Source organism: Pan paniscus, chromosome 1 (assembly GCF_029289425.2).
Source record: "Pan paniscus chromosome 1, NHGRI_mPanPan1-v2.0_pri, whole genome shotgun sequence".
NCBI lineage: Eukaryota > Metazoa > Chordata > Mammalia > Primates > Hominidae > Pan > Pan paniscus.
The window spans coordinates 16111244-16137738 of NC_073249.2; the positions used below are offsets into that span (position 1 = coordinate 16111244).

A 26495-nucleotide genomic window follows, 5' to 3' on the forward strand; every position below is an offset into this window, starting at 1 on the left:
CAGGCTTTTTGGGTAGTATCATATTTTATTAATTAGGCTTTTTTACTGAAAAGGATGTTTCAGGGCAGATCAGGTCCTTTTTTACTGTGTACATGAAAGAACGTGGCTGCGCCATAATTTTTCTGAATCATGGCTGCTGCTATAGTGTGTGATGTTCATGCTTGTGATCCTGCCCCTCTGCTGTCAGCAGGAAATCTTGGATAAAGGGGACCTTTCTGTAGCTGCTGCATGTCAGGCAGGTTCTTCCTATTGCTGTAGTTCACAGAGGCATGGTAAAGTTGGGTGAAAGAAATATCACTGGGTGGAGAATCAGGAACTTTGATCTCTGGTTTCAGATGGGCCAATAACTTGCTGTCTGACCTAAGCAATCCACTTAACCTCTCTGAGCCTGGTTTCCTTCTCTGAAAAATGAGAGGACCTGGACTTGGTAAGTTTCAGTTTTGGGAAGAAGAGGGCTCTAAAATTACTAGGTTGTGAATAAGATATCCACTTGTCCTAACATTTATCAAACTCTTTTGTAACATTTATGTTTGCCAGGCACTGTTCTAAGCTTTTAACAAAGATGAAGCCATTTTATCCTCAGATGACACTTTGTGGGGGTACTATTATCATCTCCATTTTATAGATCCAGAAATATATGACCAGAGGTAGAGCTGGGATTCAAACTCAGGCAGCGTGCCCTTAAGCCGATGCTTTTAAATATTGGCATGTGTTAGCATCTGACTCATCTAGAACACATCCTTTTTCTGGTGGGCTTCATAGAGGAGCATTAAAATTACTGTGTTGTAGAGGAATCATTACTACATAAAGAAATGACATTCAGGAGATCTGGCTTCTTCAATGATTGAGAACAGTGGAGTCTATTTTATGAGCTTCATGTTGAAAGGCTTTACAAAGCATGTATTTTATTCTTCACAAAGTTCATGAGAAAAAAAAGAAGGCATAGAGAGTCATAGGAAAAGAACAAGGATACCTGGGGCTTTGGCTGCAATTACAGCAGGAGAGTGCTTATATCTGGAATCCTTAGATGTCTGATTACTGGTTTTTCTTATGTGTAAATACAAGTTGCTGTGCTAAGCAGAAAATAATTGTAATGGATTCATTTAATCATAACGCAGCAAAGTTTAACTTGTTAGAGCTTCAAACTTGCAGATGAAGCTTTCCCTGGGGCAGCCAGTCTGATTGTAGTTGCTGTAGCTGACCTACTTATCAGCTTTTTCAAAAGGTGGCTTAAATGCCTCCCAGGATACAGGAATACACAGAAAGCCTAACAGGAGTAACTTTCCATAACTCATGATTCATTTTTAGGGCATTTGGGGGCAATACATCATATGAGGTAATCTTGTTCATGCTTGCAGTTTTCACCTAGACATGAGTCACAAGATTAATTCTTAATAACTCAACTAAGAATTCTTAATAGGGGGGTGACTAGAAGATTTCAAATCCAGAGGTATTTTTTCTGATAGAGTTTGATTAGGTACACATGTGCAGGAGAGCCCACCACCACTTTTCAAGACTTTTGCCCTGGTTGGTAACCCAGAAGTCATGTCTTCTCTTGGGCACTTGATGTGTTCCCCTTCTAGTTGGGTTAATGGTGGAGATAAAAGGAAATGATATTCACTTTTAATGCAAATCGTGTCTCTTCACAGAAGTGAGTCAAGAGTTTGAAGTTGTGTTAGAACTATCCGTTTCTTGATCTGTAGGAGTCACCTAATGACTGGTAAAAAGTAAGATGGTAGGGAAATGACTATATTTTATGTAAACTTGTAAGACTGGACCTCAGGTTGACAGAGTGCCGGGCTGCTCTTTCAACTGACATACTCTCAAAGGCACTGGGGGCTGTGGAGTCCCATCTAAAATGGATTCAGGAGGCTGAAATCAACTCCAGGATTAAAACAAAAGTGGCCTTTCTGAAAGATCTTGGAAACCAATCGAGATCAATCCTCTATGGTTGATGCAAGTGAGTAAGAGTAAAGAAAGTGAAAAGTTATGAGCAAAAAACAAACTCCTCTTTTCCTTTCCTGGAATTGATATTTCCTTATAGCTCCCCAAGCCTGATCACATCATCTAGTTTTCCTGTCATTTTTCATTTCTTTGCTTTTTTTTTAATCCTCCCTTTATCTTCCCTGTTTCCCCTATTTTTTTCTTTCCCTCTCACTGTCTGCCACACTCCCTATCATTCTTCCATTCTCTTCTATCTAAAATTCTTCAGCTTTCACCTAAAACTCAGTGCTAGGTTTGTAACTAGAGGCTCTGGTAGACATGTTTTTAGGTCAGGGGTTCTATGCATAACCAGATGCCTGTGACTTCTTAAGGATTCTCTCTGTTTGCTGTGCCTTTGAGAGACCTTTTATTCTTGGTTTATATACTATGGCCTACCCAATAATGTTTTATTCTACTTTAAAGTTTTTCTCCTAAACCAGAATATTTATGAGAATCAGTAGAGACCAGAAAAGTGAGGCAGAGATTTGGAGAGGATTCTAATTAACTTCCTTTTGCCTCATTACATTTCATGGAACAAATCAGGGTCACCTCATCTTTGGGTTCCAAAATCACCAGGTTGGCTTTTCATGGAAGGGCTCAGTTATCTTGGTTCCTTGAATACTTTCTTAATGGCCCCATTGCCCAACCCTTGCCCTGTTTTCATTGTGACCTTCTGTTTTATATAATGGCTATTGAGCCTAATTAAAAATTATATTTTTTCTTCTCATTTCACATCATGGCCTTGGTGAATGTATTTTATTGTCTCAAATGCTAGTCAGTCTAGGAACAAACATGGCATGCTATTTGAAGTTTTCATTATGGAAGAAGATCAGATGTGGATTTTGGGGAGAGAAATCCTGGTGGGATACTGACTGACCGCATCTAGAAGTGACAGCAGCAGAATTTTGCATCTGGGATTCATTAGTCACTTCTTACCACAATGCAGAGATCTAAAGACAGAGTAGTCCATCCTTCTCTATCCTTCCCTACACAGTCATCATCTCCATCTCCAATCAAACCACTGAACTGTTCACCGTATGTGAGGTCTCTCTTCTGTATTTTCCATATCTTCCCAAAACTCGATTTTTCCTTGTGCTGGCTTGTCTGGCCAATGCAATAGCTTCATATCCTGTCTTAGCTTTCTAAAGTACTTTGTAACTTGCATTTCAATGATATGGAGCTATTTTCTCCAGTAGGAGCAGCTGAAGAGGTAAAATGAAATTAACACGCAAAAACCTCAACAGTGTCAAATGATGATAGGTTTCTGTGTGTACTCCCTCCAAAAGATCCAATATGAAGAAGCAAAGACCAAGCTGTGATTGTTCTTCTGAGAAAGGCAAAGAGATACACCATATATATAGGTTGAAATAATAAATCCGTTGAGATTAACCATGCAAGATTTCTTCTGATCAGCCTATTGCTGTTTCAAAATATCATTAAATGGCTGCATTCCACATGAGATGCAGGAAGATCAGAGTAAGAGGGCAGAGAGTAGTTTCACTGCCCCTTCCTAACCTTGACAAATGTCCTTTAAGTGACCTTGATGCAGTTACCACTGTTGTCATTGTCCTCTCTGATGAATTTTTTTTCTTTTACTTTCAGCTCGGGGACCTGCTTCACAAGTTACAGTTCGTCCTGACATATGTGGCTCCTTGGCAGATGGCTTGGGGTTCTTCGTTTCACGTGTTTGCTCAGCTCTTTGCCATTCCTCGTATCCTTTCTGCTTCTATTTTCACCCTCCAGCTGAGATTCACATTTTACGGAAGCAAGCTTTTCATTGACCCCTGGCAATAAAAAGATTTTAAAGTCTTTAAGATTACATTTTAATGGGGACATGAAGAGGCACTTTGGATCCCTTTAGGCCACTTAGCCTTAAAAGATATTTCTTAATTTTGAACTCTTCCTGCTTCTTAATGCATATTCAGGAGTTACTTTTATTTTTTCTGGTCCTTCCATTTCCCATGCCCAGATCTGCATTAAGGTACCCTGTCTTTTAAACTACTTAAATGATTGGGTTGCCTTGTGCAAAATAGTGCAAATAAATTTGCTGTTATTAAGCATTGTGGATAGGGTTAATGCATTCAATACATTTTTATCAAGTGTATATTATTTTATAGTATGGTTATCATATTATACTTCAGTAATATTCAGAAACACAAGATTAGGTACAAACAGCATTGGGAAGACTAAAAAATTAAATTATGGTCTTTTAGTGGCTATTAGCCAAGAAGCCTTGGTTTCCATGTGTGTTTTACAATGTTTACATAATAGTTTTAATTTACTTCATAACAAATTTTGAGATGCTCCTTCTAAACATCACTTTGACATTGATAGCTAAGTTTTATATATGTGCACGTGTGGGTAAGGGGAAGCAGAGAGAGAAATTGCTTTAAAAATACTCTTGAAGAAAGAGATTAATTAAATTTTGACTCAGGCCTAAAATATGTCCTCAAAGCTTTTCCTTCCCAGTGAATTTAGAGTTTTTAAACCTGTGTGTTTCCCAGGAAACAGGGACCACTTGCATCAGAATCCCTGGAGGAACTAATTAACTAAGTAGATTCCTGGACCCAACTCATACTTTTTAAATCAAATTTCACTGGGTGGGATCCTAGAATCTGTCTTTCCACAAGCTTTCTTGGTGATTCTTATGCCATCAGTGTGTGTGAACCACAGTTCTCAACTCTGGCAATCCATCAGGGCTGCTGTTAGCTAACTTGAATGACCACTCAGAACTCTCTTCCATATGAAATTTACATAAGGCTCATTAAGACAATTCTTAAGGAATCTCTATGACCTTAACTTGGTGTACAGGAATGGAAACATACTTAGGATAATCCTTGAGTGACAATATATTTTATATTTTGAAAAATGATTTCTTCCAGGCCCTAACTTTTTTTTAAAAAAATGTTAAGCATACGAAGAGTGGATCTCACAATACACATTGTTCTATGTTGCTATTCTTAGATGTGCATTGATATTTCTAAAGTGTTTCAAGGTCATTTGGCAGAACAAGCTAAGGAAAATTATATACATGTTTGCAAAGCCTGAGCTTGTGCACCACCCTTTCCCTTTAGCTGCAATCATTTTCTATAAAGCCAGTAATTTCAGTTTTCCAGAGTCCTTTAAAACAAAAACAGGTGAAATATTGAGTTGATTTTTAATCTCTTTCTGACGTATTTCTAAAGTTTCCTTTTTAGAATTTAAAGCATGTTTATTAAATGAAAATGATTAGATTAATGCAAATTTGTTGTTGAGGAGTTACACCAAGAATTTAAAACTTGAGGTTATAATTCCTGATGTCATAACTTTGGACTTGCATCTGTCTGTAGCATTTCTTGTTGGTGTTTATGCCTTGTTAGGTGAGTTCAATATTACTGATTATTCCTTGGAGTTCCACAACTGAATTAAGACTGTTGTGGGAACCATAATTTTCAAATACTTGCCCTGTATTCGTGTTGAGGGTTCACACATGAGCACATGGTATTTGGCACTTAATAAGTCCTATAAGAATAAAGACAGCGTTAGGATTTATCTCAGCTTGTGCACAGTGAGCATTAAATTTACATACTTTCACGATATACAGACTAATTGTCTTACAACATGGAAACATTCGAGATGCAGATTTTATTGGGCATTTGGTGGTTCCATTTTACAGCACTCAGTGGATCCCCTTGTTTTGTTCCTAAGCCTGGCCCTGTTAGTGACACCCACTTCCACCCCTTCTGCTAAGATACAGAGCCTTCAAATTGACCTCCCTGGAGGCTGGAGGCTGGCCACTGACAGGATCTTTACCCTCTCCCCCGTACCCATGGACGGCCACCTCATCCTTCATCAGTTGTAAAGGTAGATATTTGTTCCTTGGAGTCCAACATCATGCTGTTCAGAATATAATGAGATCAATAGTTGAAAAACTAGATATACATGCCACCCAGACAAAGCTATTAAGTTATTAAGTGTCAGCCCTGGATCTTGGCTTATTTTGAAATGTTAATTATTTTATCACTCTATTAAGAAGCTGTGGGCTCCATCTCAGCATTGAAAAGGGCCTAATTTGCTCTGTTTTGGAATTGAATTAGCTTTCAGGCCAGCAGGGCACTGTTTGGTAAATTGCTTTTTCCAGTGCTAGCATGTTTTCTCCCTCCATAGCCTCTGTTAGCTTCTGAGCTTGTAACCTCCAGGGAAAGATGAGAATATTCACCCTTTTAATATGTGTAGAGACCATGCAAGACCATTGTCTTCTAATAATTAGAAATACTTAGCCAGATTCTCTATAGTAAACCCGGAGATTGGGAGGGCTGCTTTCTACTTGGTGCATCCTTCTGCGCTTCTAATGATTTTTAAAAATCTGTTAATAATTGATGTTTTCTGGCTGGGCACAGTGGCTCACGCCTGTAATCCCAGCACTTTGGGAGGCCAGGGAGGGCAGATCATGAGGTCAGGAGATTGAGACCATCCTGGCTAACACGGTGAAACCCCGTCTCTACTAAAAATACAAAAAAATTAGCCGGGCATGGTAGTGGGCGCCTGTGGTCCCAGCTACTCGGGAGGCTGAGGCAAGAGAATCGCTTGAACCTGGGAGGCGGAGGTTGCAGTGAGCTGAGATGGTGCCACCGCACTCTAGCCTGGGTGACAGAGCGAGACTTCATTTCAAAAAAAACAAAAACAAAAAACAAACAAAACAAATAATTGATGTTTTCATTTTAAGTGTGCTTTTAAAGGAGTGAGCATCTACCCCTCAGGTTAATCTCTCAGCTATTTCTCTTAGAAAGAAATAAAGAGGGCTTTATGTGCCTACTCCTCTTAGTAGCTCTTCTTTCTTGGTACTGCCTTGCCAGTAGTAGTGACAGCCTTTCATATTTGCCCAGAGTGTGCTATAATTCTTTACTGATCTTCCCCCAAAAAAAGATCCTCTCTATTCACTGCCACCCTCCCTCTAACCTGTTAAACGTCATTTCCTTTCCTACCACATTGAACTTTATTTTTAGACTAGCCCAGTTTCCTCACTTCTTAAATTTTGGATAATTGTTTCTGGCATTTAAAAAATGTACAATGTAATCTCTGGGGAAATTTTAGAATCAAAAACAAGAGCCACATCAGCCCCCCTTTTAATATGTGTAGAGACCATGCAAGACTACTGTCTTCTAAAAATTACACAGACTTAGCCAGATGATCACATATTAGCACATCTGCCCAGCCCTGGCTCCACTTGGTTTTGTCCTGGTTCCTCTGCAAGCCCCATCACACCCTCTGTCCCCTGATGTGGGGACTTCTCCCTCTTCCTTTCTTCTCAACACAGCCCCTCAGAAAACTCCACCTCTGACCTGACTCTGCTTTCTAATATTTTTTTTCGATACCTTCACTCAATGATATCTTGCATGCAATTCCCTTTTCTTCCAATGATGAGGAGCATAATAGCTAATTTGTTGTGTTTTGTGGCAGAAGTATTTAGGTATTTTCAGCTTTCAGAAGAGGAAACTGATGGGTGATAATAGATATCACAGTAGCATATTGTTCTGTAGTTCTCTATTTGAACCTAGGTCAAAATAAAAAGAATTGGATTTAAATTGCAGCACAATAGAGATCTTTTTGATACCTAAACAATTCAACATTGGAATGGATTATTAATGGAGGATGTGACATTTTACTCTTGAAAATGCTTGGGAGTAAATAGAAAGTTTAAAAAAAAGTCACTCTTGAAAAAAAAAAAATTATGATTTTTTTTTTTTTTTGAGGGAGGGTCTCACTCTGTTGCCCAGGCTGGAGTGCAACAGTGCAATTCTAGCTCACTGCAGCCTCAAACTCCTGGGCTCAAGAGATCCTCTCACCTCAGCCTCCTGTGTGGCTGGGACTGCAGGTGTGCACCACAATGCCTGGCTACGTTTTTTCAATCTGATTTTAAATCTACGAAAATGTATGTGAAAGTGTGGACAGCACAAGACTCACTCCCTTTTTTATATCTTACATATAAATAGGGCTGTTAGGGAATCCCCACTTCCACCCCCACCCCTTTATCACATAATTTGTTTAACGTTATGTTAAACTACTTAGAAGTCCGAGTTACTTCTATATTCTTGATAATGAAATGCAGAGTCTTCCTGTCTGTGCCAAGCATTTCTTTTTTACTCTCTGACAGAACTTTTGGAACATGGGTTACAGAAATAAGATCCTCCTTAGTTCAGCAGTGAGAGAGATACAGCTGTCAACAACTTCCCAGCAGGAAGATCAGCCTTGTAGGAGGTCAGATCAGATCTGTAGTAGAATGATCCAAGTCCTAATACCCTAGGACCAGGAAGGATGTCGATATTATACGACCTGGGCAGTCTGGCTCTCCACTGACTTCTGCCACCCCCATGGATTCTGGCCAGCAGTTCTCTCTTGTGCTTCCAACCACAGGCCCCACAGAACCTCTGCACCACAATGATGGTGAGTGATTGGCAGCTGGGAGTCTCCAGTGATGGAGTGAGACCTGAAGGGACCAGCTTGCTCAGAGAACTGTTGCTTCTGGCTCCTCGCGACTAATCACCAAGGATCCATTGGGCTTAAGCCAAAAGCAACAGACATGCTAAGTTTAATATTGAGCAATTACCTCTTTGATCAAGCAAGGTGTGTGAAATTGATGCATGCCAGTACGTGAGAAACTCATATAAGAATGCCTAAAGAAGCAACTTGACCCACAAAACACTTACTTCATGTGCATGTGGTGTTTTTTGCTTAAAAACTAGATATGACTTGAATTGAACCAGTGGTGTTCAATATACGATATCTGTTTATCTGTGTATCCATCTACCTAGATAGATAGATGGATAGATATTTCAAACAGTGGGAAAACATTCTTCAAGAAACAGATGCTACCTTCCCAAACAATTATATTATTTATTTTCAAAAAGTATCATCTAATATTAATTATTTACAAAGCTACTTGATACTTTAGCAAATGTACCCTAGTGTGTTTTGTTCAGCTAATAATCTTAGTGAAAAGAAACTGTTCTTTTCAATCCTTAGATATTAAACCTTTGCCATGAATCAGACTAAGACTGCTGAGATTTTTATGAGAATCATTTGGTTTACATGGTGGTGAAATGAGACCTAGCAGGGTACTACTGAAAGTTTTATATTTATAAATCTATACATAGAGAGATTAAGTGTGCGTTCTTTGTTCTTTCTTTGGTGGAAAAAATGACTTTAGTGAAAACTCATCAAAATTTGAAATAATATTTTAAAAATCTAAGAATCATAATTTTTTTTTTGCCTTAACTCAACATTCTCAGATTCTGCCATGCTTTTCTTTCAGACGATTGCCACATCAATCTTTTCTACCCCATTGAGCCCATTTCTTGGGAGTGTCATTTTCATCACATCATATGTCAGGCCAGTGAAATTCTGGGAGAAAAACTACAAGTAAGATCCTAAAATCAGTGCTCAATTGCTTTTCTCCAGTTTGTGCTTCAGAAGGCTCCTCTGCCTTCCTCTGTTAGGAGGTCCCTGGCTCTAGGCTTCCCCCTGCTGTGGGGCCAGGCCAAACCTGTTTCTCTTGATGACCTCCTCAGTTCATTGACTCAGCTCTTGGGTCTCAGGGATCTGGAAAGAACATGACTGATTTCAAATTAGCCAACGAATACTAGTCCAGGTTTCACCAGTTGTGAAGGAAAAGTGAGTTATCACTGCCAAATTTTCGTAGGTGACCTAGGGGAAGGTACAAGCCACTGTTAATGTCCTTTGATATGCCAAGATGGCCCCTGGATGGCATACTTTTTTCCTGTCTGTAGCAGCATCCCTTCTGTGAGCATTCTAAATATACAGTCCTGTACAAGTGGGCAGCCATCACAGCTCTATGGAAAAGAGACCACCAACTTTTCTGAGTGCCATAAAACTTGTGGCATAAAAGTGAAGATGATTTCTTCACCTTTTCTTCACTATTTGGACCTGTCATAAATTTCCTTAAGCAATTGGTGATTGATGAAGTAGGAGTGTTATTCTTACGGAAAGGTGAGAAGAGAGAAGTAATGGTTCACCAAGTAATCGTAAAGACCTCTTAATGATTTGTGGGGAAGGTCTTGAGAATAGCTAGCAGGGAAGAAAAGCATGTGTACCTGGAGGTCTTCAGCTGGGACAGAGACCTTTGCATTGCTCCATGTGTTGGCTTCAGCTGGGACAGACACCTTTGCATTGCTCCATGTGTTGGGGCAGGTCTTCCATTTCAATCTCCTCTGCCCTAATTTATTAGCCATACTTGTGCTATTTATTACTTTTAAACCCTAATCCTTTTTCCGTAATTTGTTTACATTTTGCAGAGTGCCAGCATTTTACAATGTGTCTTTTATGTCTCACAGAGGCCATCATTAAGTTAGACCTTTGGCTTCATGTGTCTCCCGAGAGATGGTTTATAAAATTTGCATCCTTCTGGCACAGGTGGTGTGGCTTAGGGATTAGAACACAGCCTGCCTGAGTTCACACCTCATCTCTCCCACTTAACACTGATCATTTCAGGCCTCCTTTTCCTCATCTGTAAAATGGAAGTGAAATCATAAGACCTACTTCATAGACTTGTGAGGAGAAAATGAATTAACATACATAAAACACGGAGAACAGGGGCTGCCACAAAGTAAGCACCACGTGGGCCTGAGCTAGGATGATTATTCTCTGACTGCTCTGCAGGGAGGTTCCTATCCCAGCTTGACCCATGCTAGTAGGTGTTTACTATGACTTGGGGGGATCTCCTTCAGACAATCTCACATTTAGGGGTGCCCTGGTGAAAACTAACCAAATCAGTGAGCCCTACTTCGGGCCCGTGAGGAGTTGAAGGAGGTCCTCAGGTTTCTGGCAGATTTCTTGTCTTCTAAGAGAGGTAGATTTTGCAATAAAAGTAAAGTTGTCTTGAAATTCACACATAACAAGGCTGCTCATTTGCATTTGTCTAAAGAGACATGCATATTTACAGAGCCAGAGAGTAAAAAAAAACTACCACAGTTGGCTTCTCTTTAAGCTTTTTTAGGAGAAAATAATTTGGGGGACCTTTTTGGAACTCTGAAAGTCATGCTTCTGGAAAGTGCAAATACTTGTAAATAAGAGGAGGGGCATTTTCTCATGCTTTCACCTAAACAGGAAAGGAAAGTACAACATATTTAAAACTTGGTCCTCAGTACAAAAGATTTCTTTTTGCCTCTATTCTCAGATAGGGAATCCGTCTTTCTGGCATGGGAAGATTCAATAGAAGTGAAACACCTCTCAGTTGAGTCAGAAAGGATTTTAAGTGTCCGCAGTGGAAAGGGGAATCTTTTTGCCGAGATGACATTGGAGGGAGGCATTCTAATACCTGCGCAAAAGGAGTTAGGTGTTTTGTTATTTAGTCTCCTCACTTCCAAAATTCAGCCATCTTTGAGTGAGATGTTTGGGTCTGAATTGTCAGTTTATGTGGGTTACTTAAACATACAGACTTCTAGAGCAAGATTTATGTTTATTCAGTCCCACAAAGAAGTGATTCTGCCGCGTTTATTCTTTTCATCAGCAAATAACACAGATATTAGCACTAGGTTCCCTGTATGTGTGTGTGGGGTGTCTGCCTCTGGCTGCCCTTCTCATGGGTTGGAAGAGGGCTTCAGGGTCTGTGGGTATGTACAAGGAAACCTGCCCTTTCCTAGGTCTTTCCGAAGGAGCCAAGTGGAAGGAAATTTTCAATTCTGCTGCAGGAGAGAGTTCTTGGTGCAAAACCCAGTCTGCTGAAGGTCTATTGTTGCCTTTTGTGAAGGCATCAGAACGCAGCGTCCTCTGGCCCATCTGCTGAAAAGATCAGTCGAGGGAAATCACAACAGTAGAGTGGTGGGTACCAGGAAAGGAAGTGACAGGAAATCTCATCTGGTCCTTACAAACACTCTGGAAAGCTCATTCTATCTATTTAAAACTTTTTTTAAGTTTCAAATCCTCATTAATGAGTTTTAGTGTTCTGACTGCAGAGTTTCTATGTGGCCGTTCTAATTACCGTCTTTTGAGTCTGATACAAAGGACCAGTCAGTTAACGTCATTTATCCTGTTTAATTTTGTACTAGTTGTTCCATCACTTTAAAAGGGCCGCCTGAAAAGACATTCTCGTCTGGAGCTTTAGTGAGCACATTTACCACCATGAACTGCTGCCACCAGGCTGGGGGTGTGTGTTGGAGGCCACCTAGCAGTCCCCTCTCCTGGCTTCCTCTTTCTTTTCACCTCTGCTCCCTCACTTTCCAGTCCCTTGGTTTTTACTGCAGATCTTTTAAAGCTGACTTTTGTTTGTGCAGGTCTCTAATGAGAGCTGCAGTGTAACAAAACCATTTTAATACTTCAAGAAAGTGATAAATAAATCACCAGTGACCTGATAATCACGGCTAGTCCCTTTTCTCCCCGAACTGGCCTGTCCTGAAACCTGCAGACCTCCTGTTCCCTGATTCTGTGCCTCACTAGGGCATATGACAAATGTGTCCCCTGTCTGCCTTTTTACCCTAGCCTCCTAACTAACCTGCTTGCTACTCTCTGCCCACACATAGCTCTAGGATAGCTGTCCTAAAACACAGCTCTCAGCTTGTCACTCTTCTCCTCAAAAGCCTGCAGTGGCTCATTGTGCCTGAGGAAAACGGAGAAATGCCATGTAGACCAGCACTGTCCAATAGGAAGTTCTGGATAATGGAAATGTTCTATGTCTGTGCTCTCCAATATGGCAGGTACCAGCCACATAGGGCTACCAAGCACTTGAAATGGGGCTAGTCTGACGGAGGAACTGAATTTTATTTTTATTTTATTATTATTATTATTATTATTATTATTTTGAGATGGAGTCTTGCTCTGTTGCCCAGGCTGGAGTGCAGTGGCACGATCTCCGCTCACTGCAAGCTCTGCCTCCCGGGTTCACGCCATTCTCCTGCCTCAGCCTCCCGAGTAGCTGGGACTATAGGTGCCCGCCACCACGCCTGACTAATTTTTTTTTCTTTTTTTTTTTGTATTTTTAGTAGAGATGGGGTTTCACCGTGTTAGCCAGGATGGTCTCGATCTCCTGACCTTGTGATCCACTCGCCTTGGCCTCCCAAAGTGCTGGGATTACAGGCGTGAGCCACTGCACCCGGCTGGAACTGAATTTTAAATTCCATTTACTTTTAATCCACTTAAATTTAAATAGCCACCTGTGATGGGAGGCTACCATATTGGAAAGCACAGATATAGACCCTTCTTTCTCGAACTTTCTAGCCCATCTCCCACAACACTTTCCCACACAGCATATACTGTGAATTTCCATTCCGAACCTCTCCTTGGATCTTACTCTTCATATAGAATGACCTTCCCTCCCTCAATCTCTTCATTTCCTGTCCACACCTAGTTGGCAAAGCCCAACTTAAATGGCAACTCTGCCATGAAGTTGTCCTGATCACCCCAATTAAAAATTATCTTTCCTTTCCTAAATTCCTCTAACAGTTTGCCTTTATGTTCTTGTTGTCTATTACTCAATAACAAATCTCTATAAACCTTAGTTTTTGTCTTAAAACAACAGGAAACAATTTATCATATCTCATGGCTTCTATGGGTCAGGAATTTGGGAAGGGCTGGGCTGAGTGGTTGTGATTTGGAGACCCTTATAAAGGTGGTGACTGGGACTGAAATAGGGAATCGGAACTGCTGGGGACTAACTGGACATCTTTCTCTCTTTTCATGTAGCCTCAGAACCTCTCTGTGTAATCTCTAGGTGAGTCAGAATTTTGGCTTCCTGAGAGCATGGTGGCCTCAGGGCTTCAGCAAAAGTTTTCTAGTGAGTAAGGTATTAATAAAAGTTACATTGATTTTTCTGGCCTAGCCTCAGAAGTTCTGCAGCATCGATTCTCTCCCATTCTATTTTCTACAAGTAAGTCACTCACCCACCCAGATTCAGAGAAAGGGGAGTTATATTCTGCCTCTTGGTAGATATATGGTAAGATTCAAGGGTGGTTTGTAGGATGGAGAGGTACTGTAGCAGTCATGTTTGGAAAAATAAATTTGCTGCTATGGCCATCAGTAAATTCTACTCAAGATTGGTGTAGTCTATATATACCTTCAATTCTGAACTTGTTTAGTTTTCATTTTTGTATGCCTAATGGGGCCCTGCAAAAAGCAGGTGTTCTGTACTTTTTTTTTTTTTTTTTTTGAGACGGAGTCTCACTCTGTTCCCCAGGCTGGAGTGCAGTGGCACAATCTCAGCTCACTGCAACCTCCACCTCCCGAGTTCAAGTGATTCTTCTACCTCAGCCTCCCGAGTAGCTGGGATTACAGAGGCCCGCCACCACGCCTGGATAATTTTTGTGTTTTTAGTAGAGATGGGGTTTCACCATGTTGTTCAGGCTAGTCTTGAATTCCTGATCTTGTGATCCGCCCTCCTCAGCCTCCCAAAGTGCTGAGATTACAGGCGTGAGCCACCACGCCTGGCCTGTAAATATTTCTTAAGTGAATTAAGTCTAACAGTATTATGTCAGAGGAAATAGAAATCCTAATCTGGCTTCACATTTGCTGGGGTGAGAACACTCACTGCTAGACTGAGGTGGTCTTGACTAACAAGGTCTTTAAAAATCTGTCTTGATGAGCTCTGCCTGGTGTCTTTATTTTAATTCCGGGCAACAAGAGCAAATGCAGTGTATAATAGTGCTTTGTGTTTATACATCCCCGTAATGTCAGAGCATTTTAGAAAGCTTTAGAAATACATTCTGATATTATGATTTATCATCCTGCTCTTTGTATATAAACAGTCACTAAATAACCAAACTTTGTCATTAACATGAAACAAATGTTTAGGCCAGAAATTACATGATACATGTGCCCAGTTATCTCAGCAAACATCTTTGTTCTAAAGGAGTTGACTATTTTCAGCTTTCTAAAATAATGAAAACTCCTATTAACAGAGATTTTGTTTTGATATGTCAGAAACCCTCTATAAAATGTAAAATACATTAGACCTACAGCGCTAGATGAAAGGGAAATAAAGCTTTCATGATGGTTACATATCTAGAATTCTATCCAGATTGGTTGTAAAATGTTACATTGTTCTGGGTGCTATCCTTTATGGCAAATGTGTATTAAGCATCATCTATGCGAGTGTACTGTGCTAGGCTTTACCTAGCAGGAATCACTCTGTGTGACTGGTCTGCAAAAGTATCAACTCTGCATCTGTATCCTTGGACCTGCCTTTCTCAGCAAGAAATAATTGGTTCTACTTAATCCTCATCTCTTACTGAGGCAGTGGTAGAACATCAGAAAGCACAAGCTTTGTGCTTTGTGGTTGGTCAAACCACAATTAAAATCCCAGCACATACACTCGGTTAGGTGTTTGGGACGTTACTTTGTCTGTGAGCCTCAGTTAACTCATCTGTAAAATGAGATGATCACTCCTCAGAAGTCATACACACCAAAAGAGACATGGTTTGCTGTGGTAAATGTGTAAGTCGTTTCTATGTACAACATACCTTATCCTTATTCCTGACCCCATTTCATTTTCCTTTCCTAAATTTCTATCTTTTCTTATTCAGCTTTTAATCTAGTTGTACTAGACATATATTACGTATCCCTGCAATCTACCTGAAGTCCTTTCTGAAACCGCAGAAGGCAGTCAAATCAACAGGGGAAATGACACATTATATAGATCGTGTACCATCACATCCATAGCCAGCCTGCTGTGAGGTGCCCTATAAATATTATTTTTCCCTTCAGGCACCGTGTTTATTTTGATACCTGGGCCAGTCACTGAGCTCCAGTTCTGTTCTTCGAGCATCACAGCTGCCTTTATGGAATAATAGGCTCTCTAAGTCCCACGGTTTTGTGGTTTATCTAACAACAAAATAAATGATAAAAATATTGTAACTAGTCTTAGTGAGCTCTCGTGAATCTCACTGTGTTGTTTTCCAGCGCCTTGTTGGTTTGTAATATAGACATGAGTATAGCACGGACCCTTAGGAATTACGGTAGCCCCTCTGTGCTCTGGACCATCCAGCCTCTTCTCGCTGCTGGTGGAGCGGATCTGGTGCCTTGCTCGGCAGCCCCTGTGAGTGCTGTTACAGCTGTGAGCTCTTCATTGAGTTGAATCGGCTCCTTGTGATATCACCTGGATACCCCTGCTGACACAGCATCAAGACGCTGAGTCCTACACCTGCTGCTCTTTACCAGTTTGGAGGCAGCTCTCCTTCCTTTGCCACCGTCTTTTTCAGGCCAAATGGTACAAACTGTTCCTTGTGTGAAATGGTCTAGACCTTGGAAATCCTAGTCGGCCTCATCTAGATGTTCAGTGGATTGTCCCTGACCCTCCCCACCTTCACCTTGCTCCAGAGGTCATCTCATTGGTTCTCAGTAGAAGGACCTATTCTGCAAACCAGGCGTCCTGCTCTCATTCATGCCTCTTAAAATCTAAAATGTCTCATTATTTTACACAATATTTGCTGAGCTGACCCTTCTTCATCCTGATCTTATGCGTGAGTGTGGTTTACTGAAAAGAGGAAGTTTCCATTTCCGCTCTCAACTCTCCTCTTATTGGTTTTAACTCAATATTCCAGCCCATAGAGGTCAGTTTCATTCATGTCATCTTTCACGCCTCCAGCCCCCTCAGTTTGGCAGCAGATGGGATTACCTGTCACCATCTGGAGTTTCATTCATGATTTGTATTAACAAATACCTGGCTTGATCAGGCAATCAAAGAAAGAAGTTCTCAACTTCACAGTTTATTTTTTAACTTTTTCCAAATGAATATTGCTGAATGCTTCCTACCCACTAAGCTGTTTTAAGGGTGACTTGTAAGATCTTTGCAAAGCATTGAGCTTCTCAAAAGGCAATTTTTTTTCTTAAGTACAAAGCAGGCCGCTTATTCTGGCTTATGGGTTAATAGTACAATGCAACCCTGTAATTAAAAGCTGCCCTTCCTTTAAAGTTATGCCAGGGAGGGATTTACATATATTGACTTGCAGTTAAGTTACCCCATAATTTATTTGGATACGTTTGCAAGGTGCCTGGATATGCCATGACAAGGAACGCAACACATTTTTATTTGTTCGATGCCCTTGTTTTAGTTACTGCTGAGATAAATGTCATGAATCTCCTTTGTCAGGAATCCGAAGTCTATTAGAGCTTTCAGACCCATACTTAGGTTGTACGTTGGGCCCTGGATCTATTATTCTTAATGGTAATAATAACAGTAGTGGGAGTGGAGCAGCAGTAGTAGCAGTAACAATGGCGATCCTCATCTTCTTGTATTTATTGAACATCTGCTCATCTTCTCTAATATATTCATTCCAGTCCTAACATTCACTCTGGAAGTAGACTTTCATTTTTCTTATTTGACAGATCAGAAAAAAGAAACTCAAGGAAGTTAAAGAACTTGCCCAAGGTCACAGAACAAGTGAGCAGCTGAGCCACAATATTAACCCAGGGCTGATCTTATTCCAAGCCCAGAACATGCTTCCTGTTATATCCTGAAGCCTCTCAGAGGACACACACACACACACACACACACACACAAACACACACAGAATGCCAGTTAATGCATTTGCCCATGAGAGCCTTAAAAGGAAGGCACCATCACAAGAGCCCTGTGTGGCCAGAGAGGCCTGTCTGGAAAGGAAAGCAGCTGCAGCTCAGAGCCCCGAGGCATTTGCTCAGAGTAGGACAGGTCAGAGAGGCCTGTCTGGAAAGGAAAGCAGCTGCAGCTCAGAGCCCCGAGGCATTTGCTCAGAGTAGGACAGGTCAGAACCACTGCAGGTCAGAAGCAATGCAGCTTGCCAAGACCACCCTTAGAATCATTAGGCTGAGCTTTGAGTTTTCATACTCATCACTGGACCACAAAACATTCACAGCTCAAAAGAATGGAGTCCCTGTCTTCAGGCTGCAAGAAAGCGTGGTGAGTGGCCACTTTGCAAGTCATCAGCTTGCATGTTTGTCTTTTCCTTTTCCTGAAGAGAGGCTTCCTGATGCTTCCCCATGGCCCCGGCCTGGTTCTTACAGCTCCAGACGCTAAGCAGGGATGCATAAGAACAGGAATGAAGCCTCGATGATCCTCATGGACAACAAGTGACCATCCGAGATTCTGAATACAGTCTCAGGCCCAGAAAGGGGGTTGAGCTAATTAATACAGATGCAACTTTTTATTTATTTTTATTTTTTTATTTTTGAGATGGAGTCTCACTTTACAGCCCAGGCTGGAGTGCAGTGGCGTGATCTCGGCTCACTACAACCTCCGCCTCCCAGGTTTGAGCAATTCTCTGCCTCAGCCTCCCAAATAGCTGGGATTACAGGCACCTGCCATCATGCCTGGCTAATTTTTGTATTTTTAATAGAGATGGGGTTTCATCATCTTGGCCAGGCTGGTCTTGAACTCCTGACCTCGTGATCCACCCGCCTCGGCCTCCAAAAGTGCTGGAATTACAGGCATGAGCCACCACACCCGGCCCAGATGTGGTAGCTTTTTAAATGGGTGATTTGAGAAATCCCTATTTGAGGCTATGACCTGCCCTTGATTTTCTAGGGTGTTAAATAACTTCACACATCTGGGAAAGGGATTTTCAAATGCTCTTATTTTAACTGGGAGCTAACAAGGAGTCTTCAGGAATCTTCCTCCCCAGGCAGAACTCAGAGTTGTCCAGATGGATACACAAATGAAAGTTTTGGGAAATATGAAAATGCATGAGATTCACTTTGAGGATTGCAGTGGACTGAATGTTTGGGTCCCTTCTCCCCCAGATTCATAGGTTGAAATGCTGACCCACAGTGCGATGGTATTAGGAGGTGGGGCCTTCAGGAGGTGATTAGGTCATAAGAGTGAAGCTCTTATGCATGGAATTAGTGCCCTCATAAAAGGGACCCCAGAGAGCTCTCTAGCCCCTTTTTCCTCCATGGGAGGATACAGTGAGAGTTTGGCATTCTGCAACCTGGAAGAGGCCCTTAATAGAACCTGAGCATGCTGACACCCTCATCTCGGACTTCCAGCCTCCAGAACTGGAGCAACATATTTCTGTTGTTTATAAGCCACCTGGTTTATGGTATTTTTTAAAGAGCAGCCTAAAGTGACTTAAGACAAGATGCGTGCATGTGTGTGTGTGTGCATGTGTTTGTGTGTGTGTGTGTGTGGATGAAAATGACTTGTTTCAGCATTAACATGGTTTAGCTACTACAGGACCATGTTTGGGGAGACAGCAGGTACTGGGATTGACAGGTACGGCCCAAGTAGGAATATGGACCAACTCTTGAACTTTCCAAACGAAATAGAAATAAGGAGAAACCAGCCCCCCCAAAAAATCGTAGTTATGTATGATAACATAGAAATGTCAAGATGGACTGAGGTACTGGAAAAGAGATCAAAGTTTGAAGTCAGTAAATCTCACCCAACTGGCTGGGGACATATGGGACAGACCTGGGAACAGACAGCAGGGTAGCGCCTGCCTCCTATTTCATTTCACTCTGGGAAGACTTACATTAGGGCACAGGCAAGTGGGAAACAAACAAGTTCATGAGACTATGGTCAAGAGGGCCAAAGCCAGAGAAAGAAAAGGTGTGAAGCCTGGCGTCCCAGAGGTATATTGTTCTTGTCTAGCCAGAGTGAGTTCCGGGACTTTAGTGTTTGGGGACCAGCAGGGAAGGGAATTTCCTTCCTTCCCGGTGGACTTGGTGGTGTGGGGTGCAAGCCTATTGCTGTTAGCAGTCCTTTGGCACCACAAAGCAAGAACTGTCCTGAGGACACAGCAAACACAAAGGAAGGCTGGGCCGAGGGACACAGAGAATGATGACGCTCCCCTATCCCCTGAGTCCACCGAGGCTTAAAAGGGCCTTTCAGCTTTGTGAGCCACTGAATTCTTTATTTCACTTAAGCCATTTTGAGTTGAGTTTTCTGTCACTTGAAATCAAAAGACTCCTAATAAAAGAAAGTAATGGCTTTTATCAAAGGAATCCTTCTCCCTTACCTTTTACTTTTTTTTTTTTTTTTTTTTGAGACGGAGTCTTGCACTGTCGCCCAGGCTGGAGTGTAATGGCATGATCTCGGCTCATTGCAACCTCCTCCTCCTCCCAGCTTCAAGTGATTCTCCCGCCTCAGCCTCCCAAGTAGTTGGGATTACAGGTGCCTGCCGCCATGCCCGACTAATGTTTTGTATTTTTAGTAGAGACGGGGGTTTCACTACATTGGCCAGTCTGGTCTCAAACTCCTGACCTCATGATCTGCTCGCCTCGGCCTCCCAAAGTGCTGGAATTACAGGTGTAAGCCACCACACCCGGCCACCTTTTAGTTTTAGGGAGTGATGGCACAAAAGCATACCTTTATTGCCATAATTCTGTGTCACTAAGTAGCCTAGAATGCCAGAGAAGGTGCTGGCATCCATCCCCTATTGTACCTCCAGGGCTGAGTGGCAGACAAAAGAGCTTTAAGCTCCCCTTGCCCCATCACCAAGGTGCCCTATGACTTAGGCCGGTCCTTCCACTTCCCTTCTCTGCCTCAGATTTCCTCACCTAGAATTTGTGTCTGAATGCTGTTACTTCTGAGAAGCCAAATTATGAACTTGACCCCATCCCACTGTTTTGCTAACGGATGAAAAAACTCTTGCATGTAAGGTTTGACACGTGAGGTATGGAAATGAACTATTATACACATATATTCCAGAAAGCTGATGCTTTTGAGGAAGTCCAGTATGTTGAATTTCTCAAACAGCGTTGCTTTGAGCTTATTATGCATTGTGCTGTGGTGCATAATTTTACTCAGGGTCCTGTTAGTTTTTGCTGAGCAGTTAAAGTATTTGAAAAGTGCAGAATAGTGTAGCCGACCATGCGACTGCAGGGAAGCGTTGAATCTGCCAGCTGCTTCCCAGCTGTCTGCTGCTGCTGATGCTTCAAGGTCACCCAGGAGCGAGGCTTTGTGAGTGATTCAGGTTGATGGATGGTCGCAGGGAGTGTAAGCCTTGTACAGCAGGAGGGCAGAACCCTGTTCTAAATCACTATAGCAAGTGAGGGGAGGATCCTTAGTTCGTCCAGCTTTTAGGAAAGTGTTAGAGATGGAACTGATCTATTCTAAACAAAGAAAGGCAGGACATATGCAGCTTTTAAATTTACATTGTCTTAAACTGTTTTACTACGTGGCTCAAATAAATATGATGCAGGAGATTTCTTAGGCAGATTTGAAACATCTGGACAGTGAGGGTTTAATCCCCAAGGCCAAGAATCCTGAGCATTTCTAATTAAAACGTCTTCCCTGAGATCAGCCAATACTCCAAGTGACTGTCACAGGCCACTCCACGGTGTGTTCTCATTCTTTGTTATAACAGCAGACCACTGTAGGTACTGGGAGGCTTTTGCATTTGAGGCTCTGTGAGACTCATTCTGTAGGATTCTGATAGCCATGTGCTTGTTTAATCTTGTGACTCTGAGCATGTTTCTAAGACTGACTCTAATCCCACTTTATTGAAAGCAAAGACCTTGCCCAGGCCTTACATAGAGTTGCTGCTTCTTGGTACACAGTGCTCTTGATTCATGAGTGGAATTAATATATAATATGAATATACAAAACCATTCTCTAATTTTTCTTGTCACTTTGGAAGCATTCTGTCATCATCTCCACTCCATAGGGCTTATAATGCTCTTTCACCTATGGATTGCTGTGTTTGGCTCTCCCTGTAAATTAAACTAAATAGATGCTCCCTTTCATGATTTTTTAAATGAAAAGTGGCCAGTAAAGTCAAAATAATTATATACATGAGAATTAGAAAAAAATTACCCAGTAAAAATAAGGGCAATTTAATATTTATATTTCTTTTTATATTTTGTAATATCTTAGTAGGGTGCTTTCTAAATTGATTATTATTGGCTTTAGAGGTTGCGTAGTTGGAGCTTATTTGCCTGTAGTCAGGGAAGACTTTGTGAGAGAGGCATAGGACAGATTTGGGAGAAAGGAAGGAAAGAGAGATCTTAGTAGATGTTAAAGAAAATTGTTTGGGTAGGAAAAGTTTCAAGAAGCCTAATTTTAGGAGTAGTGCAGAATAGTAGAGCGCTCACTTGATAGTTAACGTTATCACTGGTAAACAGGAGCCACTGGGGAAGGCTTCTGAGGGTGTTTTTCCCTGTTTTCCAAGAGGCTGTTTTAGGAAAACACCGGTGAGGGTTGAGGAGAGATGAGTGAACTCATTTTCTGTCAAATTTTGTCCCTGTGCTCCTAGAGTCAAGATTTGACACAATCTAAGTATTTGAAAAATCTAATTTAAAAACAAATGTAAAATATTGTCAGAATGAAAAATACTATTCCTTCCCCCCACCAAAATAAAATCTATATATACCCAGATGTACTGATGCAGTGACATAGAACTATTTCCTATTCATTCTTTGTCACTTATCCTTCCCTTGGGTGACTGGTCTGTTACAAGGCTAAAGTGACTACCTGTTTAGTTTTGCAGTAGGCAGTCATAGATGCGGCTCTGTGTTTTAATTTCCTACCAAAAGCCCTATGCTATGTTTATTTGCTATTTTAGACATTCAGAAAACTAGGGGTCAGAATAATGAGGTGATCCTCTCCTTTACACCCCTCAAATAATTTAATAAATCATAAATCAAATGAAAAACCAGAAATCATGTTTGTTGACTTACAGCTGCAGACTTGTTCTTGGGCACTCCCCTTCCCCTCACCTTATCATTAGTGCAATGTTTCCAAGCCAAATTATTTTACATGGGGTACCATATCATAAAAATGCAAACATGAGATGTCAAGCTTGCATATAATAAATTTCTTCATTTATAAGTTTAGTCAAGGTGTAAATGATTTGACAAGGTGTCTCAAGATGATTGTAGAATAAGAAGTGTAATTTTAGTTGGATTTGATTTGGTAATAGATTTTAAGATTTAAAGTGAGCGAAGTACAGTGTTACACTTTTAGGAGTGAAGGAAATAGCAAAGGAAAAGTGAGGTCCGTCTGAGCAAGAAACATTGCTGTGTGATTTTATTAACGCCAAATCCCTCAACTAGAAAACTGCACCGGGTATAATGGGCATTGTGTTCAGAGAATGTGTCTTCTCAAGTTGCTGCCTCTCCCGAGACAAGTGGCTACAAAAACTGAAGGTCCTGACTTAACTCATCACAGCTGAGTGTGTCACTGCACAAATTACTGCAGTTCCATTGCTAAAGATCATAGTTTCTTTTTGCTATATGGGGAAATGCATGTCAAAAGCCCAGTTCATCTCGATCCAAATCCTGTATACACCACAGGTAACTTATGAATGAAATAAACATGTCTTCATCCCCAGGAGAAGTTTCACTCACAACTCTAAATAAAACACTCAAATAAATGGCACTGGACCTCCCCTTTTACCAGAAGAATGTAACAGCCAGAAGTCGAAACCTTAAATCAGTCAAATTAAACTTGGGGGAAAACTCAGCAGTACTCTGATAATTTAATCTTTATGAATCACTTAAAACTGTCTGCCTCTTCATTTATTCAATTTCCCAGTTGGCTGACTTTTTGCCCAACAGCAAGCAACTTGGATTTTTTATTACTATTTTTATTAGTTGCATTTGCAGAAAGAGAAGAAACATTTTTCACCCCCTAAATATTTATGACTTTCCACTGAATGAATAGTTGAAGTTCATATTCTGTATTTAAAATATTGAGTAGTCTTGGATTTTTCTTGCTGAAATGGAAGAAATAATACTAATTTAAGGTGTAAGCACGTTAGAATCAGACATACAAATTGTAGATGAATGCATGGTAGTCACTATGTTCAGGCCTGCTATTCGCAATGGAGATTTCTTTTCTGTTTTGTGTGTGTGTGTGTGTGTGTGTGTGTGTGTGTTTTAAGCTAACTGCAGATTCAAATGCAGTTGAATGAAATAATAGAGACAGAGCCCATGTATTCTTTACCAGTTTCCCCCAGGGATAACATTTTGCAAAACTATCACAACCTAGATATTGATGTTGATACATTCAAGATACAGAAGATTTCTATCCAAGCTTCAAATTAGTGACACGTAACAAACAAACAAACAAAAACAAAAAACCAGAAGATTTCCATCACCACAGAGACCTCTCCTGTTGGAGAGCACACATACTTCCTTCCTGTCCCTGTCCCTTTTTGCTCCCTTCATAACTCCTGTCAACCTCTAATCTGTTCTCCATCTTTATAATTTTGTCATTCCAAGAATGTTACATAAATGGAATCCTACACTGTTTAACCTTTTGGGATTGCCTGTTTTCACACAACATAATTCAGTGGAGATTCATCCAAGTTGTGTGTGTCATTAGTTTATTTTATTATATTGCTGAGTAGTTCCGTGGTATGGATGTGTCAGAGTCTAATAAGTCATCCATTGAAGGACTTCTGGGTTGTTTCCAGTTTGGAGCTATTATGAATAAAGCTTCTTTGGACACTTGTTTATAGGTTTTTATGTGAACATAAATCTTCACTTCTCTGAGATAATTTCCAAGAATGCCATTGCTGTCTCATAATGTAGTATTTTTTTTAGTTTTCTTTTCCTTTTTTAAAGAAGCTGTAAAACTCTTCCAGAGGGGCTATACCACTTTACATCTCCACCAACAATGTATGAGAGATCAAGTTTCTTCATATCTTTGGCAGTATTTTCATGTTTTCACTATTTTTTATTTTAGCCATTCTGAGGGGTATACAGTGATAGCTCATTGGGTTTACTTTGCATTTCCTTAATGGCAAATGATTTTGATTATCTTTTCTTGAGCATATTTGCCATCTCTATAGTCTCTTCAGTGAAATGTTTATTCATGTCTTTTGCTCATTTTCTAATTGGACTTTTTTTCTACTGTTGAATTTTGAGAATTTCTTACCTATTTCAGATAGTTGTACTCTCTTAGATATATGTTTTGCAAATATTTCATTCCAGTCTGTAGCTTGTCTTTTTGTCCTCATAACAAAATGTTTTGCAAAGCAAAAGTTTTTTAGGTACACATTCTTTTCAAGCGTACATAAACTGTTCTCCACAATGGACCATCTACTAGACCACAGAACAATCCTCGATAAATTTTTAAAAACTGAAATTATACAAAGAATGTTCTCTGGCCACAATAGAATAAAATAGAAAATTAATAGCAAGAGCAAATTTGGAAATTTTCCAAATATATATAAATTAAAACACACAACCAATGGTTCTAAGAAGAAATCTCAAAGAAAATTAAAAACTACTTCAAGATGAATGAAAATAAAATATAATTTATTAAAACTTATGGAAGGTAGGAAAAGCAGTTCTCAGAGGAAAATTCATAGCTGTAAATGCCTAGATCTTTAAAATAAGGCCAGACATGGTGGTGTTCATGCCTATAACTGCAGCACTTTGGGAGACCAAGACAGAATGATCACTCGAGGTCAAAAGTTTAATACCACCAGCCTGGGCAACATAGTGATAGATGGGTCTCTTCAAAAAAATTTTTTTAAATTAGTTGGATATGGTGGTGCACACCTGTAGTTTTAGCTACTGAAGAGGCTGAGGTTAGAGGATTGCTTGAGCCTAGAAGTTAGAGACTTCAGTGAGCTATGATCACGCCACTGCACTCTAGCTTGGGTGACAGGGGCAAGACCCTGCCTCTAAAAATAATAATAATAATAAGAAGAAAGATATTACCAGGTATGGTGGCCTGTGCCTGTAATCCTAGCTACTCAGAGGCTGAGGCAGGAGGATTGCTTGAGGTCAGGAATTCATGACCAGCCTGGGCAACATAGTGAGACCTCTTCTCAAAAAAATTTTTTTAAAGATCTCAAATAAATCACCTAAAGAACTAGAAAAAGAAGAGTGTACAAAATCCAAAGCAAGCAGACAGAATGATTAGACTAGGGATCAATGAAAATGAAGAGTAGAAAAATGACAGAATAAATACAATCAAAAGTTTGTTTTTTGAAAACATAAATTGACAAACCTTTAGCTAGAATGGCCAAGTTAAAAACAAGACTCAACGTACTATAATTGCTAATAAAAGTGAGGACATTATTACTAGCCTTACATAATTAAAAGGAACTATAAGAGAATTCTACGACCCCTTGTATTTCAACAAATTAGGTAACCTAGATGAAATGGAGAAATTCCTAAAGACATACAAACTACCAAAGCTGACTGAAGAATAAACAGAACATCTAAATAGACTATAACAAATATAATAAAAAGAATTAATCAGTAATTTTTTTAAAAACTCCCTACAAAGAAAAAGCCCAGGACCAGTTGACTTCACTGATGAATTGTATAAAATGTTGAAAGAAGAATTAACACCAATTATTCTCAAATCTTTCAAAATATACTGAAGAAAGGAACAATTCCTAACTCATTCTGTGGGGCCAGTATCATCCTGACACCAAAGCCAGAGAGTGTCATCATGAAAGAAGAAAACTTCAGACCAATTTCTCTTATGAATGTAGATGCAAAAATCCTCAAAAAATACTGTCAAACCAAATTCAACACCTTATTAGGATTATACACTGTGACCAGATGAGAATGCTAGGGTGGTTTAACACATAACAATCAATTAATATGATAGATTATATTAATAGTATGGGAGAAAACCACACTTG

At 40.4% G+C, this 26495-nt stretch overlaps 1 protein-coding gene across 2 annotated transcripts in view; it reads left to right on the forward strand.

Moving 5' to 3' along the window:
* Window positions 1–26495, forward strand: part of PCNX2 (pecanex 2) — a 309377-nt gene that overhangs the window by 196467 nt on the left and 86415 nt on the right. For both annotated transcript variants that reach the window (XM_024927813.4, XM_034949151.3), the window contains 2 exons: window positions 3586–3694; window positions 9252–9381. In XM_024927813.4, the coding sequence (XP_024783581.4) occupies window positions 3586–3694; window positions 9252–9381 (239 nt within the window). The remainder of the gene's footprint in view (window positions 1–3585; window positions 3695–9251; window positions 9382–26495) is intronic.